Here is a 21,024-nt window from a genome sequence, read left to right as displayed (position 1 = left end):
CTCAGTCCTCCTTTTCCTGTAGTCCACTATCAGGGAGGTAGAGGTTGTTGTCTTGGCCCCACATGACCAAGTATCTGACCTCCTCCCTATAGGCTGTCTCGTCATTGTCGGTGATCAGGCCTACCAATGTTGTGTCATCGGCAAACTTAATGATGGTGTTGGAGTCGTGCCTGGCCATGCAGTCATGAGTGAACAGGGAGTACAGGAGGGGATTGAGCACGCACCCCTGACGGGCACCCGTGTTGAAAATCAGCATGGCGGATGTGTTGTTACCTACCCTCACCACCAGGGGGCGGCCCATCAGGAAGTCCAGGATACAGTTGCAGAGGGAGGTGTTCAGTCCCAGGGTCCTTAGCTTAGTGATGAGCTTTGAGGCCACTATGGTGCTGAACGCTGAGCTGTAGTCAATGAACAGCATTCTGACATAGGTGTTCCTTTTGTCCAGGTGGGAAAGGCCAGTGTGGAGTGTAATAGAGATGGCGTCTTCTGTGGATCTGTTAGGGCGGTATGCAAAGTGGGTCTGGGGTTTCTGGGATGATGGTTTTGATGTGAGCTATGACCCGCCTTTCAAAGCACTTCATGGGTCGGTAGTTATTTAGGCAGGTTACCTTCGTGTTCTTAGTACGCATTTTTATTTAGTTTCAGTTTGATAAAAACATTTGTATTTTGTTTTTATATTATTTAGTTCCAGTTTTAGTGTTAGGGATTAGAAAGAAGCCTATGCGCGGGAGGTTAGAAGCCATTTGTGTGTTGGCGTATAGTTTGTGTTTTCTTGGCACTTCATGCCACTGGGGGGGCAGCAATAAGGTGATGGTCACAGGTTTGGTTATGTTTCAATTATAAATCAATCTTAGGCCGCATTCCAAAGTTTAGACGCTGCTGACGCCTGGACAGGTATTTTAAATATCAGCTAACCACACATGTTATTGCAATCTGTCAGTCCATGATGCTGTCGATGGCAAGCAACCATTGACTGACGCATGCAACGTCTGAGCAGGGGAACGCAACCGTTGTCAGATTATTGCCCCCACCCCAGAATAAAACATCTCACTAGCCAATTTTTCTGTTTGGGGCGGGGCCACTCTGGTCTGCTTTATTGCCCCCTTCTTCCCTATTGTTAGCTAGTGATAGCAAATATGATCTATTATATTGACAAGATGTTCAATTAACCCCTCTAGCAATGAAATACATGTCCTCAAAGATGGAAGGCAGGCGGGAGGAGACAAGATCAGGTGGGACCATTCTAGCCAACTTATCGGGGTACATTTGTAACAAACATTACTCTGTTTGGTCAACTAAGCCTCACGTAATTTGGCCCTTTCTCATAGACCTCCATGCAAAAAGGTCTGCTTATCTCGCGGGGACAGATTTTGGGCAGAGGTAATCCTCTTGCTCCGCCTTGTCCTCCTTGGTATTAGCTTGTAATAGTGATGCACATGCAAGGCATATTTGAAACATTGCCATCTACTGGCAGTATTTACCTGCCAGAGTCAGAAGCTTGAAAACCCCATTGCAAAACAAGTTTGAAAACCCCAATAGATGTTTGCCCAAAGTATTCTTTATCTTATTTCATAAAACTTAACATAATTTATGATGGTTTTTATTTTATTTTGCAGACGAAGATACTAGTTTTAGTATAGTTTTAGTTTTTCAAAAGTTTTTCTTATTTTAGTTTTTCTTTTAGTTGGGCCAAACCACCTCCACTTCTTTTGCCCTTTAGGCACCGCCTTATTAACTTCTGTATGTGTATTAGAGCCAGGCGGAGGTGGTACGTGTGCAACAGCAGAAGGAGGAGCTGTGTGACCAGATCCGTGACCTCAGCGTGCCCTTTCACCTGGCCTCTGATTCGCTGACGGACCTGAAGAAGCAGCTCTGCCTCCTGGAGACCCAGACCAATGAGAGAGGAGAGGAGCTCACCAAGCTCACTGCCAAGATACAACAACAGCTGCAGCAGGTATGCATGCGCGCACACACACACACACTCACGAACATATAGCACACTCTCACCCAGACAAACTAATTTGCTAGATGTCTGACCTCAACTGTCTGCTCTCTTTCTCCACCTCTCCACCTCCAGGTGCACCTGCATTTAGAGATGGAGATGGAGAGAAGGAAACAGATCCATCACAAAGAGCTGGAGGATAAAGAAGAGGAGTTAGAGGATGTACACAAGTCCTCTGAGAGACGGGTAGGTCACCGCTACTGACCACAGACCACCTCGTAGGGTCAAAACAGTTACTGAGTGTCAGCTGTTTGAGAAGGTTTGAATCCTGAGCAACCTGCCTACACGTGCTTGGAATGACAATAGACCAACATAGCTGCTGTAGTAGGTCAAAGCCGTGTGCTGGAAAACCTTGGTAGAGCATCGGCTTATACGGTTTCTTTCTTTTCCTGCTTCCGATCAATGCCCTACTCCTCCCTTAAACCGTAGTTTTTGTGTTTAATATATAAAGTGCACGGTTCCCTTTTGTTTGACTCTTGAACATGGTTAGACTATGTCCTCTAAAACACCTGGTTCCTTTGCTCATTTGCCGTAGTTGTAATCTGGTTCTTTCCATTGCCTTGTCGCAGCGTCAGCTGGAGATGCAGTTGGAACAGGAGTCCACGAGAAACACGACCAGGAAGGACTGATATCTACACTCTGTGACCAGGTACACACACCATATATATAGCTATGCAGGCACACACACACACACAGTAATAGTTCTCAGTATAGACAGGGGCCTCATCAAACACCACGGGGTACACAGCACCGCATGCTGCGTTGACAGACCTGCTATCACTGATAAAGTAACTGCGCACTCCTGAATTTACATATTGATAGACTGTTGGTCAGACTGCTGATACACACACACATACACCCTTATACGCAAACTCACTGCTGCTCAAACTCAATCTCATTGGCGCTGTTGAATCATGCTGGTCTTTCTATTAATGTGTGTGTGTGTGTGTGTGTGTGTGTGTGTGTGTGTGTGTGTGTGTGTGTGTGTGTGTGTGTGTGTGTGAGAGAGCGTGTGTGTTAGCGTGTGTCTGTGTGCTTTCCAGTCCAGGCGTTGGGGAAGTATAGATTTTTCTTGTGTAACGCTCTCTAGGTGATGAATTCAGCATGTCACTTCTACCAACAGGCAATACAAAGACACCCAATATAGCAGGCAGCCCCGAGCCGCCTCAACACCACCTCACTCTGTCACTACAGGAAGATGTAGAGTCTGTTTATGCCTCCCCGTGTACAATGCATCAGCCCCGCTAACTCCCTCACAGCAACAAATTGAATTACAAACGTCACCAACTGACGTTAACTCATTGCCCCAGAGTTCCTCCACTCCTTGATATTGACAAGAGAGAGAGAGGGTGTGAGGGAGTATGAGAGAGGGGAGAATTAGAGGGAGCATACTTATGTTCACACAAGACAGGAGACTTAGACTATTGCAGCGAAGATACTGGAGGCTGAGACAGGGTATATAGTGAAAAAAGCCTGGCACGACGTGACACACCCCTCCGAGGGACGACATGGGAGCGCACTAGTAAGCCAGTGACTCAGGCCCCATAATAGGGTCAGAGGCAGAGAATATCAGTGGAGAGAGGGGAGCCAGGCAGAGACAGCAAGGGCAGTTCGTCACTCCAGTGCCATGCCGTTAACCTTCGCAACCCTGGGCCAGATTACACTCAATCATAGGACCTACTGAAAGAGATGAGTCTTCAGGAGACTGAGTCTTCGTCTCTCGCATGGGTAGGTAGACCATTCCATAAAACGTTGCCATGCCGTTAACCTTCTCAACCCTGGGCCAGATTACACTCAATCATAGGACCTACTGAAAGAGAGTCTTCAGGAGACTGAGTCTTCGTCTCTCGCATGGGTAGGTAGACCATTCCATAAAACGTTGCCATGCCGTTAACCTTCTCAACCCTGGGCCAGATTACACTCAATCATAGGACCTACTGAAAGAGATGAGTCTTTGTCTCTCGCATGGGTAGGTAGACCATTCCATAAAACCGTTGCGCTATAGGAGAAAGCCCTGCCTCAAGCTGTTTGCTTAGAAATTCTCAGGATGATAAGGAGGCCTGCGTCTTGTGAGCGTATGTGTAGGTGTGTACGGCCGGCAGGACCAAATCGGAGAGATGGGTAGGAGCAAGCCTATGTAACGCTTTGTAGGTTAGCAGGAAAACCTTGAAAATCAGCCCTTGCCTTAAAAGGAAGCCTGTGTAGCAATGGAGTAATATGATTTTTAAAATTCTAGCAGCCGTATTTGGCGATAACTGAAGTTTATTTAGTGCTTTATCCGGGTAGCCGGAGAGTAGAGCACTGCAGTAGTGTAATCTAGAAGATAAAAAAGCATGGATTAGCTTTTCTGCATAATTTTTTGGACAAAAAGCTTCAGATTTTCTGCAATGCTACGAAGATGGAAAAATGATGCTGTTGAAATATTCTTGATACTGTATGTTCGTCAAAAGAGAGACCAGGGTCCAGAGTAACGCCGAGGTCCTTCCGTTTTATTTGAGACGACTGTACAACCATCAAGATTAATTGTCAGATCAAACAGCAGATCTCTTTGTTTCTTGGGACCTAGAACTAGCGTCTCTGTTTTGTCCAAGTTTAAAAGTAAAACATTTGCCGCCATCCACTTCCACATGTCTGAAACACAGGCTTCCAGTGGAGGCAATTGTGGGGCATCACCATGTTTCTTTAAAATGTACAGCTGTGTGTCGTCCGCATAGCAGTGAAAGTTGACATTGTGTTTCCCGAATGACATCACCAAGAGGTAGAATATATGGTGAAATCAATAGTGGTTATTGAGGAACACCAAAACGTACAATTGATTTCTCAGAGGACAAACCATTCACAGAGACGAACAGATATCGTTCCCAAAAGATAAGATCCAAACCAGGCCAGAACTAGTCCGTGTTGACTAATTAGGGTTTCCAATCTCTCCAAAAGAATGTGGTGATCGATGGCGTCAAAAGTGGCGCTAAGGTCTAGGAGAACGAGGACCGATGCAGATGCTTGGTCTAATGCCATGTAAAGGTGGTAAATGACCTTTTAGAGTGCGGTCTCGGTGCTATGATGGATCTAAAACCAGACTGTAGTGTTTCATATACATTTTGTCTTCAGGAAGGCAGCTTTTTCAAAAAATGCTAAGAGGAATGGGAGAGACGATATAGACCGATTAGTTGTAAAAATGTTCCAGGTCGAGGTTTGGCTTTTTCAGGAGAGGCTTTATTGCTGACACTTTTAGTGAGTTTGGTTCACATCCGGAGGATAGGAAGCCATTTATTATGTTCAACATAGGAGGGCCAAGCACAGGAAGTAGCGCTTTCAGTAGTTCAGTTGGAATAGGGTCCAGTAGACAGATTGAAGGTTTAGAGGATATCACTAATTTTGTGAATGTTTAAAGAGATACAGGATTTTTTTTTAAACTTGAGTGTCTCCATTGATCCTAAGTCCTGACAGTTCTGTGCAGACTCAGGACAACTGAATTTTGGAGAAATACATAGATTCAAAAAGGAGTCTGTAATTTGCATTCTAATGATCATGATATTTTTGTTGAAGAAAGTTCACGAATTCATCACTGCTGAATTGAAGGCCATCCTCTTTTGAGGAGTGTTGCTTTTCAGTTAGATTTGCAACAGTATCAAAAATACATGTTGGATTGTTTTTATTCTCAATTAGGATGGAAAAGTAGGCTGACCGAGCAGCAGTGAGCGCTCTTCGATACTGCACGGTACTGTCATTCCAAGCTCGTTGGAAAACTTCCAGTTTGGTGGAGTGCCATTTCCGTTCCAATTTTGTAGAAGCTTGCTTCAGGGCTCTGATATTTTCTGTTTACCAGAGAGCTCATTTCTTGTGAGAGGTGTGACTGCATCTAGGGTATTACACAAGGTTACATTAGATCCTTGTTTAGGTGGTTAACTGATGTTTGTTCTCCGACATCCTTGGGTGGAGTCTGGAAGGGAATCTAGGAATCTTCGGGTTGTCCAATCATTTATAGCACGGCTTTTTATAATCCTTGGTTGCGTCTGAGCAGATTATTTGCTAACGTAATAAGATGTTGGTCCGATAGTCCAGGATTATGAGGAAAAACATTGAGATCCACAATATTTATTCCACGGGACAAAACCAGATCCAGGGTATGACTGTGGCAATGCGTAGGTCCGAAGACATGTTGGACCAAACCCACTGAGGCGATGATGGCTCCGAACGCCTTTTGGAGTGGGTTTGTGGACCTTTCCTGAATAATGAAGTCACCAAAAATGTTAGCATTATCTGCCATCACTACAAGGTCAGATAGGGATTCAATGAGGAATGCTGTGTACGGCCCCGGAGGCCTGTAAACAGTAGCTATAAAAAGTGATTGAGCAGGCTGCATAGATTTCATGACTAGAAGCTCAAAAGATGAAAACGCAGTCATTTTTGTAATTTTTTATTTGAATTGCCTTTGTAAATGTTAGCAACACCTCCACATTTGCAGGATGTGTGGGGGATATGGTCACTCGTGTAACCAGGAGGAGAGGCCTCATTTAACACAGTAAATTCAACAGGCTTGAGCCATGTTTCAGTCAAGCCAATCACATCAAGGTTATGATCAGTGATTAGTTCATTGACTATGACTGCCATGGACGTGAGGGATCTAACATTAAGTAGCCCTTATTTTGAGGTATCACAATCTCTTTTAATAATGTCAGGAATTAGAGGATGTCTTTATTGCAGTGAGATTGCTAAAGCAAACACCGCCAATGTTTAGTTTTGCCCGAACAAGATCGAGGCACAGACACGGTCTTAATCGGGGCAGCTGAGCTGACTACACCGACTGTGCTAGTGGCAGACTCCACTAAGCTGGCAGGCTGACTAACAGCCTGCTGCCTTGCCTGCTCCCTGTCTCATCCTTCTGCCACGTGGGCCACAGGGACTTTGACATGGAGAAGAGACTGAGGAGAGATCTGAAGAGAACCCATGCTCTGCTGGTGGACGCTCAGCTACTACCGTCTACCCATAGACAACCTTGGACACAACCAGGCCCCCAGCAGCAAGGAACACATAGAGCGCCTGCACTGCCAGGTACACACAGACACACTGATGTTATGAAGGGAGATTCGAGGTGTGTTTAGATTCACAATAATAAAATATAGAGGCTTCCCGAGTGGAGTTGCTCAGCGGTCTAAGGCACGTACGTTGTTTCCTCCGACATGTTTGTGTGGCTGGCTTCCGGGTTAAGCGAACAGTGTGGCTTGACAGGGTCGTGTTTGAGGACGCATGGCTCTCGTACCTTCGCCTCTCCCGAGTCCGTACGGGAGTTGCAGCGATGGGACAAGACTGTAACTACCAATTTGGATATCATGAAAAAAGGGGGGTAAAATTTAAACATACCTTCCACTCCCTCTCTCTGTCAGTTGGGGGAGGGTGAAGCGAGGAGAGCTGGAGTATTTTCAGAAGACTCTGTCCATGGAACTGGAGAATGCTCAGAACTAGAGAACATCTGCAAACACAAGCATCTGGTGAGAGAGATAGAGGCCTTGTACTAGACTCTTACTACTACTGGTACTAGAACATTATAATTATCAGTCGTGTCCGGGAACTGTGAACATCAAAATGTTTGCAATCCTTCTGAAACCAACAGTAACAGGATCCTGTATGTGTGTGCGGACAACAATCTTTTGGAGAGAGCAGTTTTAAAGTGTGTGTGTCTACGTGTAGGTGGATGAGCAGGTAGTCCAGCTCCAACATGAGAAGTCAGATCTGTTGAAGAGACTAGAGGAGGACCTTGATGAACTCCTGAAGAAACACAAAGTCCTCATCGCTCAGGTGGGTTCCCTCTCTGCCTCATAGTGGCTCAAAACCATGTATAAAGACTTCGACATGTACTAAAAATGAAAGATGACCAAAAACCTGATCTTTCTCTCTCTCAGTCCTCCGGTGGTATCTCTCAGGTCAGAGAGTTGCAGGCTGAAGTGGAGGAGGTCAATAAACAGAGACACACAGTACAGGAAGAGGTAAGGACTGAGAGCTGAGTAATGTGGGGAGATGGTGACCTTCACATGCTGTTATTGTGGATAGGAGACTGGCTGAAAAACCCACTCTGCCACCGTGGGCGTAGTGTCGTCAGTAAGCAGGAGGCCAAGGTGTGTGACCTGGAGAACAAGCTGAAGTTCCAGAGAGGACAGGTCAAGAGGTTTGAGGTGAGACGACAACACAAAATGGACCGTAAAACCCTAGATAGCATGTCTTTACTCACACACTTCTTCTTCCTCTGTCTCTCTAATATCTCTCTCTCTCTCTCAACTCAATTTCATGGTGCAATATTGGCATGGTGTACATATTTCCAAAGCGGAAATTCTGGAAAGAATGAAAATAATAATCTCTCTGTAGGTGCTGCATCTGAGGGACAGTGTTGTGTGCCTTGGAGAGGAACTGGAACAGAGTGGTGAGACGGGGGCCAGGGAGAGAGAGAACAGGCAACGCCTCCACGAGATGGAAGACCTGGCTCAGAGAGAACAGGCAACGCCTCCACGAGATGGATGACCTGGCTCAGAGAGAACAGGCAACGCCTCCACGAGATGGATGACCTGGCTCAGAGAGAACAGGCAACGCCTCCAGAGATGGATGACCTGGCTCAGAGAGAACAGGCAACGCCTCCAGAGATGGATGACCTGGCTCAGACAGAACAGGACAGTAGCCGCAGACGCAGAGCTGGTAACACACACACTATACACTGATTGTACAAAACATTAAGAAAACCTTCCTAATATTGAGTCGCACCCCCGCCTTTAGCCCTCAGAACAGCCTCAATTCATCCGGGCATGGACTCTACAACGTGTGGAAAGTGTTCCACAGGGATGCTAGCCCATGTTGACTCCAATGCTTCCCACAGTTGTCAAGTTGGCTGGATGTCCTTTGAGTGGTGGACCATTCTTGATACACACGGGAAACTGTTGAGCTTGAAAAACCCAGCAGCGTTGCAGTTCTTGACACAAACCGGTGTGCCTGGCACCTACTACAATAGCCCGTTCAAAGGCACTTAAATCTTTTGCCTTGCCCATTCACCCTTTGAATGGCACACATACACAATCCATGTCTCAAGGCTTAAAAAATCATGCTTAAAAAAATCCAGACAATGATGTCATGGCTTTAGAGGCTTCTGATAGGCTAATTGACATCATTTGAATCAATTGGAGGTGTACCTGTGGATGTATTTCAGGGCCTACCTTCAAACTCAGTGCCTCTTTGCTTGACATCATGGGAAAATCAAAAGAAATCAAAGAAAATTGTAGACCTCCACAAGTCTGGTTCTTCCTTGGGAGCAATTTCCAAACATCTGAAGGTACCACGTTCATCTGTATAAACAATAGTACGCAAGTATAAACACCATGGGACCACGCAGCCATCATACCGCTCAGGAAGGCAACCTGTTGTCTCCTAGAGATGAACATACTTTGGTGCGAAAAGTGCAAATCAATACCAGAACAACAGCAAAGGACCTTGTGAAAATGCTGGAGGAAACAGGTACAAAAGTATCTATATCCACAGTAAAACGAGTCCAATAACGACATGAAAGTCCGCTCAGCAAGGAAGAAGCCACTGCTCTGAAACTGCCATAAAAGCCAGACTACGGTTTGCAGCTGCACATGGGGACAAAGATTGTACTTTTTGGAGAAATGTCCTCTGGTCTGATGAAAAAAAGATGGAACTGTCTGGCCTTAATGACCATCGTTATGTTGGGAGGAAAATGCGGAAGGCTTGCAAGCCAAAGAACACCATCCCAACCGTGAAGCACAGGAGTGGCAGCATCATGTTGTGGAGGTGCTTTGCTGCAGGAGGGATTGGTGCACTTCACAAAATAGATGTCATCTTGAGGAAGGGAAATGATGTGAATATATTGAAGCAACATCTCAAGACATAAGTCAGAAAGTTAAAGCTTGTTCGCAAATGGGTCTTCCAAATGGACAATGACCCCAAGCGTACTTCCAAAGTTGTGGCAAAATGGCTTAAGGACAACAAAGTCAAGTTATTGGAGTAGTGGCCATCACGAAGCCCTAACTTAACCCTATAGAAAATGTGTGGGCAGAACTGAAAAAGCTTGTGCGAGCAAGGTGGCCTACAAACCTGACTCAGTTACACCAGCTCTATCAGGATGAATGGGCCAAAAATTCACCCAACTTATTGTGGGAAGCTTGTGGAAGGCTACCTGAAACGTTTGGCCCAAGTTAAACCATTTAAAGGCAACACTACCAAATACTAATTGAGTGTATGTAAACTTCTGACCCACAGGGAATGTCATGAAAGAAATAAAAGCTGAAATCACTTTCTACTATTATTCTGATATTTCACATTCTTAAAATAAAGCGGTGATCCTAACTGACCTAAGACAGGGAATTTTTACTAGGACTAAATGTCAGGAATTGTGAAAAACGGAGTTTAAATGGATTTGGCTAAGGTGTATGTAAACTTCCGACTTCACCTGTACATACTACACACTTTACACACCACAAAGAGAGAACAGGATAGTAGCAGCAAACATATATGGCGCGCACAAGAGCAGGGTGTTAGATGTAGTGATTGTGTCGTCTGTGTGTGTGTGTGTAGGCTGTATGTATGTGTGTGTATATGTGCCTGTTATGTATTCTGAGAGCGTCCGTAACACTGATGCCTTTTCACGACCTAATGACCAACCACACAGACACACAAAGCTCTCAGAGCGAGATACAAACACACTCACACGTACTCTCTGGCTCCCCAGCGTTCTCTCTCTAGCTGTGCCACTGTCTGGCTGTGATTAATCCTCATTGCCTTCTCAAGGTTAAGGATACACACACACACACCCCATCCCACTTCTCGTGTCTCTATGACAACCACTAAACCCCCACCCCGACACACACACACAGATAAAGGGTGTGTGTCCTATGTGCGCTTCATGTCATGTGCGCTAGTGTGTGTGTCGTAAATTTGAGTGAATGAGCTAGTGTGTGTGTGAGGGAGAGCGAGATGACAGGATGAGAGCAGGGAAAGGGGAAGATGAATAAATAAATCACTCCTTTCTTTTTCCGTATAAATACGGAAGAATGCTCCTCGAGAACCCTGACCAACAGACACATACACACTACAGGAAAGCCCAGGACCCGCGGATGTGTGTGTGTGTACATCAGAGTATATGACTGATGATGCGATAACGACTGGGCGTTGTTTTAAGACTCATCCATTCTGGCCTGTATTGAATAGCATGGATAAACTTACAGTTGGCCAGTGACACGGGCGCATTCGCACACATCCTTAGCGTTCCTTGTGGGCGGTCTGTCACCTCACCAATGGACACATCTCTCTCTTTCTCTCCCTGTGTCCTCAGGAGATGCAAGTGACGGAGCTGAGTACAGTCCGACAGACATTACAAGCTGATCTGGAGACATCCATCCGCCGTATCGTTGATCCGCCGGCCTCCCTGGAGGAAGTGGAGTCTGGTGATGAGAGTGACTGGTATCTTGCTGTGTTGGATGGTGTGGGGGCGGGGTTAAAGCAATGGTGTGTGTGGGAAGAATGACTCTGTTAGGACTCAAGGACGGGTACAGGTGTGTTCACAAGGAAGTGACGTTATCACTGATATTACCACTGACCTTTGACCCCCCAACTGTTGCGACGGCTGTGAAAGAGAGACCTGTAAGAACCCTGGGTCCCTGTGTGTGTGTGTGTGTGTGTGTTTTTAGACCAGTCTGTTCTGACTTGATCCCAGGGCTGTTGATGATGTGGACAGACCGAGCATGTTGCAATGCTGGTTGTGAGCGGAGTAGCCTTGTTGCGAATGGCTAGATGTCTGAGCTGTAGTCTGACTGTTACTGTCTACGGCAGCACCTGGCACCATCTCCCTGTTGGTTTTGTCTTGTGGTCTGTGGGTGGACCGGTTCGAGGACCACAGGGCTGGAGCAAAGAGCGACAAGCACGAAACGTTTAAGAAGTCACAATGAGCTCGTCTCTGTTCTAAGGTGTGTGTATGAGAGTTCACCTGCTTTAATATTCTTGTCTTCCATGATGCATGGGAGTTACAATACAGAAGCCAGTTCTGCTCTCTCCCTCCTGTCCCTTTCTCTATCGTCATTTTACCGTTCCCCCTCTCAATCTTGCCGGCTCTGTCCAACTTCTGTTCTTTGACCTATTTTAATTCTCGCTCCCACCTGTTCCTCTCTCTGGTGGCAGACAGGTGACATACTGGTACTGTATATTAACTGAGTGTGAATGTCTGCCACCTCTGGTCTCACAGCAGGAGAGAGAGGACACAGAGACAGGGACAGGAAATGTCCTGTGGCTGACCTGGACTTAGAAGTCTTGCATCACTGGCTGTGCAGTGTCGCGTGTCTTCTCTCTCTTGGTAGTGTGTGATCTCTGCCTGCCAGTAACTGTGTGTGTGTTTCTCTCTTCCTCAGCATCAGTGCGTGTAGTGTTGGTTCTCAATCTCTGGACACGGAGGATGTTGGCGAGGGTATCCGTTATTGGCTGGGCATTCCCCGGGGGGGACTTTAATAATTAAATTCAATAGCAACTGAATAGATACGAATCCTCTTTTATATGTTACATTTCTGATTATCTTCCCTCTCCCCTAGCTCCTGTGCGGACCCAGATGAGGGTTCAGAACCAGGGGGTGCGGTTGGTAATGGGGATAGGTCAGGTCTTGGTCGGGCCTCCTCCCTCTCCGAGCTGTTAGAGGGTCTTCGTAAGTGGCACGGGAGGGCAGATGGCAGTACTACTTCTCTCCCAGACTACTGGGGCCTCAACCCTCTCCTTGGGCCCAGAGGACCTTCATCAGGAGCCTCACAGCATCCTCCAACCTCCTTCCCCACTGCTGCCCCGAGCCGCCAGTCTAGGCAAAATAAGCAAACCCCAGGCTTCATCAGCAGCCTCCAGGGACTCGAGCCAAACTCGACAGCTCCTCCAACTCTCCCCCCCCCCCCGAAGAACCAAACCAATGAGACGCAGGCTGCTGGATAGAGTTGTCAGCGAGGGCGGTGGAGAGGGCTACCTGGGGTCGGAACCCATGGTGTTCCAGAACCACCGTCTCCTAGGTGACAGTAACTGTGACAATGCAGCCTCTGACATTCTGCGGGCCCAGTCCACCAGCAGCCTGGCCAATTCAGTCAGAGGGCACTCAGTGTCTGCCCCCTCCACACACAGCAGGAAGGGCTCTGACTCCAGCTCTACCAGCTCAGGGTCTGGGAGAGACTAAGAGGACAGTAGAGAGGCTGAGGTGTAGCATGGAAACATACAAGGTATTATGTATTCCTCTCTCTCCCCAGCCTGCATGTCTGTGTATGAGGCAGGATAAACTGAAGCCACTCAGAAATCCCTATGCAAGTTGCAAGGAGTCACACTCCAGCCGGAGAAGATATACAGTGCATTTGGGACGTATTCAGACCTCTTGACTTGTTTCGTTACAGCCTTATTCTGAAGTGGATTCAAGTAATTGTTTTCCTCATCAATCGACACAATACCCCATAATGACAAAATGCAGAAACATTTGTTCAAATTTATAACAACTTTGTTATGAGACTTGAAATTGAGCTCAGGTGCATCCCGTTTCCATTCATCTTTGAGCCGTTTCGACAACTTGATTAGAATGCACACACCTGTCTATATAAGGTACCACAGTTGGCAGTCAGAGCAAAATAAACAGGCCATGAGGTCAAAGGAATTGTCCGTAGAGCTCCGAGACAGGATTGTGTCGGCACAGATCTGGGGAAAGGTACTTATTTCTGCAGCTTTGGAGGTTCCCAAGACCAAAGTGGCCGCCGTCATTCTTAAAATGGAACAATATTGGAACCAACAACTCTTCCTAGAGCTAGCCGCCCGGCCAAACTGAGAAAATGGGGGAGAAGGGCCTTGGTCAGGGAGGTGACCAAGAACCCAATGGTCACTCTGACAAAGCTTCAGAGTTCCTCTGTGGAGATGGGAGAACCATCCCTGCAGCACTCCACCAATCAGGCCTTTATGGAAGAGTGGCCAGACGGAAGCCATCCAGTTAAAGGCACAAGACAGCCCGCTTGGAGCTTGCCAAAAGGACTCTAACCATGAGAAGCAAGATTCTCTCATCTGATGGAATTACTTGACCGGAATACAAAGCATCACAACTGGAGAAAACTTGTCACCATCCCTACGGTGAAGCATGGTGGCAGTGTCATGCTGTGGATGTTTTTTAGCGGCGGGACTGGGAGACTAGTCAGGATCGAGGGAAACCTGAACAGAGCGATCCTTGATGAAAAACTGCCCCAGCGCACTCAGGAGCTCTGACTGGGTGGGGTGGGGGTGTGTAAGGTTCACCTTCCAACAGTACTACAAACCTAAGCACACAGCCAAGACAACTCCAATTCCCCCCCAAAAAAAATCTGAGGAAGACTGAAGAATCAAACCAATGAGACGCAGGCTCCTTGATTGGCTTCAAGTCAGAGCTCTGGCTGGGCCAATCTAATATCTCTGGAGAGACCTGTGCAGCGATACTCCCCATCCATTCTGACAGAGCTTGAGGATGTGCAGAGAAGATGCAGGTGTGCCTAGCTTGTAGCGGTTCTGCCAAAGTACTGAGTAATCAGTTTGAATACTTAATTCAAAAACAGGTTTAGCTTTGTCATGATGGGCTGTTGAGGTGGGAGGGGAAACAACTTAATCAATGTGGATAACGTCAAGGGTCTGAATACACATTGAAGAGTTAAGCCAAAAATGGATTGTGTGGTTAATTGTGAGCCCACTGAATATAAAATTTAGATGAGAAACTGTTCTGATACCAGTTTATTTTTACTGTTTTCTACAATGTAGAAGACATCAAAACACATGGAATCATAAAGTAGCAACACTTTGCATGCTCAAACAGTCTTGAAGGTGTTCCCCACATATGCTGAGCACTCTACGGTCCAAACTCTCAAATTGGGTTGCGGTCAACTGGTCACCTGACCTCAAGCCAGAACCACACAACATTAACACCTTTACATTACTGAAGGGGAGTAGACAGGTTAAAGGATTTAAGCTGTGCCATTGAGGGTCAACGGGAAAGACACGATTTAAGGGTGTTTGTCAAGAACTGCAACACTGCCGGGTTTCACACTTGTATGAAGAATTGTCCAGCATCCTTCTAGGACACTTAACACCTTGTTGAGTCTGTGGATAAAGGGGGGGGGGGTGCAACTCAATGTTAAGTATACTCAGCATATTAAGGTGTGAGCCAACGGAAGTGTAGACCCTAGAGGTGGGATTAATTTGGGACAGGGTGTTCTGCCGCATTCAAAACTGAGCTCTCCAATTTCAAGATAAATCCTCCCCGGTTAAGTCAAACTCAGAATTAAGTCTAGAACAAAGTTTCCCACCTGAAGAGCAACATGATTTGCCATTAGAAGAACATGGTTGGTAGATTACGGGTGATAAACCAGTTAGAGTGGTAGTAATCAACATGTATGAAACTATAAAAGGACACAACCATTTATTCCAAATGATTTACTTACAAAGCACAGAACAAACAGACTTAGTTTAATACACCTACTGAACAGGTAGAGAGACACCTAAATTGATTGACAGGACATTTGGATGAGCAGCAGCACCTGAAACAGACCAAAGAAATGGTTTAACAAAATACCCATCATACAGTTGAGCTGCTCCAGAACACAGCCACTGTCACGCGTCTTGTGTGGAGTGACATTTTGCTTCTTTAAAAGTCCAATCTTTACGGTCAAAATGTTTGGGAGTTTAGACTAATGAAAAGGTAATATATACTAAACAAACAGTGAAATTGTTTGAGTTACTTCATATAGGGAAATCAATTTAAATAAATTAGACCTAATTTATGGATTTCACATGACTGGGTAGGGGGCGCAGCCATGGGTGGGGCTGAGGCATAGGCCCAGCCAATTAGGATATGTCCCGCACAAAAGGCCTTATTCCAGACAGTTTCATCAGCTGTCTGGTCTCAGACAATCCTGCAGGTGTTGAACCTGGATGTGGAGGTCCTAGGCTGGTGTGGTTAAACATGGTCTGCAGTGAGGCCATTTTGGCATACTGAAATTCTCCAAAATGGGATTAAGTGACTTCAGGTAGAGAAGTTAATTCTGGCAACATCTCTGGTGACATTCTTGCAGTAGCACACCAATTGCACATTCCCTCAACTTGAGGCATCTGTGGCATTGTGTCATGTGACAGAGCTGCACATTTTAGTTACCTTGTCATTGTCCCCAACACAAGGTGCACCTGTGTAATGATCATGCTGTTCAATCAGCTTCTTGATGTACCACACCTGTCAAGTGGATGGATCTTGGCAAAGGATAAACGCTCACTAAAAGGGCCGTAAAAAATTTACATTTAAGTCATTTAGCAGACGCTCTGATAAGAGCGTCTGCTAAATGACGTAAATGTAAAAAAAAAAGGGCAGCTTTGTACCTATGGGAAATTTCTGGGTTCTTTTATTTCCGCTCACAACCTGAGACCAACACTTTGTTGCGTTTATATTTTGTCCAGTATAGTAGTGGATTTTATACATGCCATTTAGCAGACACTTTAGCCAAAGTGACAGTCACGGGTGCAAACATTTGACATACGGGTGGTCTTAGGAATGGAATCCAGTCCACGGTACTTTCAACACCAGCTCTACAGATACAGAGGCCCACTCAGAGATCACCATTACACCCTGAGGCAGTCACCAGGTAGCCACTTACCTGAGATTACTTTCCCCGGCCTTTTCCTCTCCCCTTCCCCTGAAAAGCATAGGAACCACAATTTTATAACCAGGCCAGTTGTGATTCTAACATGAAAGACTACGTGCACTATGAAGGGAACAGGGTACCATTTGGGACAAAGCTGGAGTCTCAGATTGAACAGGAACGTAAATATTAAAGGCAGAGTAAATATTAAAGAACCTTTTGGGGAGGGGTCTCGTCGTCCGACACAGGTCTGGAAGGAGAGAGTATCAATTATGCCTTTGGCAACCAGATACAATTACATTTCTGCAAAGCACTTCCAGGAAATGGTTTCATAAATGCGTCAGAGAGCATTGATTAAGACGACTTACTCATCTGCCGCCTCTGGCTTCTTTTTCTGGAGACGGGGGAACAACATTAGCCTGATCCCAGATCAGTTTGTGCATACCATCTCGTTGTCAAGCCAAGTTTGAGTAAGAACACATGCTATAAGTACGTGTCTTGCCGTGCCAAGTGAAAATGGTAACCTAATCATTACAAAAAACAAAAAAAAAAACTAGAATTTGATACCTTGCCTGCAGCGTTTCCACTCCTGGCTAGTGCTTTCTTCGTCTTCACAGGAGACTCCTCAATGTCCTCCTCCTCATCCTCCATCTCCTCATCACCACTCTCGACGCCTGAGAAGTCATCCTCCACTGGAAAGAAACAGGTTACACCGATGACAGCTGCCAGTCTGAAAGCCCTGTAGTTGATGGATGTCCAAGCCGCCTCTAGAGTCACCCCCTTGGCTAAACCACGAGTCATTAAGCCCTTCATTTTCACACCCATCAAACCCCTCTAGGGCATCCCTGGTCCCCTTACTCACAGGCAATGTGTTCCCCACAGATGTACACAGGGCCAGCACCACTCTTCAGCCTGAAGGTGACAGGAGGGTGGAGTTCAAGCCCAGAGAGATTGACCTGGAGATATGAATAAAGACGATAGCAGTGTTCTCATTCAAACTCAGAGCCTAGCATCCCAGCTAGGATAGGCCTGTACCCCTGGTGATTACTCCCATTATCAGATTATAATTTCACTTTGTAGTCTAGGTCATTAAGAAGTAGTTCAATTTCACAATAGAAATCCAGGTTGATCAATTTTTTGATGCAATAGATTTAAGCCTACAAATTAAAAAGTGGGACTACATTTTACCATGGGCATGCCGCTGGCATGCAGGGTCGCCACAGTTACACCTTTACCGTTATCCGGTTCTCCAGTAAGCAACTCCACAATGTTGAACTCTCCTTTGGCACCTGCACCCAGACACATCTGCCAGGGACAAGTGAGTCATTTGCAAATGTGCCACTATTGATTTTAAAAGTACGTTCCAGGTTGCATTGATCGCAGTCGTGCTGCCCGTAGTTACATATCAAGTGCATTTCAAACATGCTCAGCAGGGCTGCTACACACGACCTGAAACCTAAAGTCAGTTCATGTGTTTGTACAACACTTGGATTGTAAAATGTAATGCTCCGAGTAATGACTTACGGTTCTCAGGGCGAGTTGATGTTGATAGTTTGTGTCATCCGTTTTGAACGTTTCCTCCATCTTTGACTCACTGAGTTCACAACCTACAAAAACAGAATTTTTAAAAAGCCTAACCGATTCCGTCCAACAACTACATTTAATGGGCACACTAGAAACACAATTTCTAGCTAAATACCTACCCCATAACATCGACAGTGGTTTTTCCTGTTTGTGCATTTTTACAAACTTGGAAAACTTTACCTGGGAAAAACAAAACACTCGTGAGTCAAGCACACGGAGAACTAACACATTAAATGTGCAGAAGTTTGTCAAAGCCTATATTTATTTAGCGGACCTAACGACGTCTCTGGTGGTTATCAGAAACGTCCTTCACCGTTGAGCGGAGTTCAGCCATCTAATAATTTCGCAATCAAAGCCTCAATCATAACGTCGCATGAACATGCTTACCGAAGGCGCTGCACGTCAGACTGGTGCCTGGACAGATAGAGAACGAGAGAAATGCATCTTCGGAAACTGTCGATTATAAAGATGACGAGAAGACAGGTGGCGCGAATAAAGCATTAAGCGCCAAAGCTAATTGGCCCGTTAACCGGGGGGACGCACCCTAGAACAGAGGCACTGTTCGAATCCCAATCCACCTGTCGAGCTTCTACCGTGACTTCCAGAGAGCACATAAACTAAGGAACACTCTTGCTTGAAGGCACCCTCTCCATTCTTTTGTGTAAAATTGCTCATCGGGTGCCCAGTGGAGCGGTCTCGGGCTAAGACTGCATGGAGTGGAGAGCATGTTCTCGAAAACGGCAATGGAAAGTAAAAAAACATATTTAAAAAAACAAGGCATCCGAGTGATAGCGATGTAAAGTCTGAACGAGTATGATGAAGATGATGCCAGCAATGGAGGGGGGAAGAGTGAGGGGAGTACTGGATGAACTGCTGTTGATAAACTAGAGTTGAAGTTAGGAAGAAGACTTCTAGTGATCCTGCTGCCCTGCGCGATCCTTCATCTCATGGACCTGTAAATAGCTTGAGGATGATGATGAGGAGAGTAACCCCGCCGAAAAAAGAAGGGGATAAGGAGAGTGAAGAAAACATGATGTGTTTGAATCCAATGAAGCTAGCAACGGTGAGGGAGACCGGTAATGTCGATGAAGATCAGTGTCAAGTGCAAACAGAATGAGCTGTACTCCAGACCGAGTGCTGGGGGTGATATGGAAGACAATGACGATGAATTACCTGAGGTGGCAGGTGTGGTGTTGAGCTTGGAGCCCGAGCCTTGCACCAATGGTCATTCATCTGGTCCAGTAGGAGTGGGGTTTTTGGATCAAGTGGACCCTTCCTTTTGACTGACCCATGTCTGGATTCAGATTGAGGGGGGGGGAAAGGGAGTTGGCTACTGTTGAATCGGCGAAGGTAACCCGAAGTGGATTTTTTTGTGTTTCTTCCACGGAGAGGCGCCATGTGAATGGGGACAAGACCTGTTACTTTCTTTGCTCTCAAGAACAGGGTGCCATTGAAAGGAATGATTACTGGGGTAGCGGTAAGGGTGGAGGTGGATCAACTGAAGTTGAAGATTCCCAGTGTCTTTGACGGTCACCGTTTGGTGCGACGCAGACCTGGTGGCGAACGTGGTGAAACAGAAAAGTCACTGTCTGTCCTGTTGAGTTTTGATGGTAAGTCGTTGCCCAACAAAGTCATGTTAGGATATATCAGTTATCCCATCAGAGCTTGAGTGCCGAATCCACTACGGTGTTTCAGGTGCCAAGTTTATCGTCATGTTGCAGCAGTGTGTAGGAGGGAGAATCCAATATGTGAGAAGTGTGCAGGAGGGCATGGGACAAGGAAATGTGTAGTATCAGTGAAACAAGTTGTATGTGTTAACTGTGGGGGTGCCCGTGTTGCTGGGGATCAGAAGTGTCCGGTGCGAGAGAAGCAGGAGGAGGTTGCCAGGGTCAGAGTTGTACAGAAGGTGTAAGCGTGCTGAGGCGGTGAAGAAGGTAGAGGAAATGGGTCACGGGTGAGGGATCCTAAGAGGCTCCCGGTGAGTGGTAGACTTTTGCCAGCACGCCGTCAATATTGGCTGATCCCTGGCCGTGACCCCACTCTCCGAGGATGTCTCACACACTTGTACGTGTAAAACAGGACAAATATAAGCACCCGCTATTTGACCTCTGATGGGCCTACAAATGAAATGGGGGGGTTAATAAGTTAGTTGGCAGGGTCATTTTTTTCTCTCTTTATCCATTTTTGTATCACAAAGCATAATGGATTTATACTCCAGTCCAGTTGATGACGGTAATGCAACGTTAATATTGGATGCCAACTGCTGTTAAACACAGCTGAAGAAGAAGAAGACCGTGCCTTATGGGATTCCACTTCATTATGAAGCCAGCAGCGTTGCAGGCTCAGTTGAAGTGCCTACCGGAGGGGCTAACACCTTCGATCATTTTCACTCCCTCAGTTTTGAGAAACTTGGCGGAGGCATGCGTGAACACGCAAATGGAGGGCCGAGGGACAATGATTTGGGGTTCAGACACATTTGTTGTTGGATTCATGCATAGAGATAGATAGAGGACTCATCTTTGTATCTGTTTCATTAAAGTGTCAGTGACAGCGTTGGAATCGAGGCAATCTCAATTTTGAAGAGGAACATTACTCCTTCACAATTGGTTGATCCTTCCTGATGACCTGGTTGGACATGTCTCCAACTAGGTCACCAGGAGAGATCAGCCAATGAAGTTGGACGTCCCACCCAGTTGATGACATTACAGTGGTGGAAGCCCTCAGTGGCACTGCCCATGCTAATACAGCCTTTTGACCACTAGAGGCCTCTATCATTCTCTATGGATTCAT

General features: G+C 46.2%; 1 protein-coding gene and 1 pseudogene across 1 annotated transcript; one reads left to right on the top strand and one right to left on the bottom strand.

Annotated features, from left to right (window-relative positions):
• LOC135543810 (unconventional myosin-XVIIIb-like) overlaps window positions 1–14,587 on the top strand; it is a 34,018-nt pseudogene extending 19,431 nt beyond the window's left edge.
• Window positions 14,588–15,431: 844 nt separating this feature from the next.
• LOC135544585 (nucleoplasmin-like) lies at window positions 15,432–18,788 on the bottom strand. Its single transcript, XM_064972314.1, has 10 exons — window positions 18,622–18,788; window positions 18,354–18,414; window positions 18,175–18,257; window positions 17,839–17,955; window positions 17,513–17,606; window positions 17,218–17,342; window positions 17,019–17,044; window positions 16,867–16,900; window positions 16,666–16,704; window positions 15,432–15,558 (listed from the first exon to the last, which is right to left on the bottom strand). The coding sequence occupies exons 2-9, from the start codon at window positions 18,388–18,390 to the stop codon at window positions 16,672–16,674; spliced, it is 549 nt and encodes a 182-aa protein (XP_064828386.1). The 5' UTR covers window positions 18,391–18,414; window positions 18,622–18,788; the 3' UTR covers window positions 15,432–15,558; window positions 16,666–16,671.
• Between the last annotated feature and the right edge of the window lie 2,236 nt (window positions 18,789–21,024).

This window comes from Oncorhynchus masou, chromosome 8 (assembly GCF_036934945.1).
Source record: "Oncorhynchus masou masou isolate Uvic2021 chromosome 8, UVic_Omas_1.1, whole genome shotgun sequence".
NCBI classification, from domain to species: Eukaryota; Metazoa; Chordata; class Actinopteri; order Salmoniformes; family Salmonidae; genus Oncorhynchus; species Oncorhynchus masou.
The sequence above is the reverse complement of the archived record's forward strand: the minus strand, read 5'-3'. Positions and strand labels throughout refer to the sequence as shown.

Coding starts and splice junctions, on each gene's coding strand:
- LOC135544585 (XM_064972314.1), bottom strand. CDS start 18,390: ATGCACAAACAGGAAAAACCACTGTCGATGTTATGGG. Junction 18,258..18,353: donor ACCACTGTCGATGTTATGGG/GTAGGTATTTAG, acceptor CTGTTTTTGTAG/GTTGTGAACTCAGTGAGTCA. Junction 17,956..18,174: donor ATCAACTCGCCCTGAGAACC/GTAAGTCATTAC, acceptor TGTCCCTGGCAG/ATGTGTCTGGGTGCAGGTGC.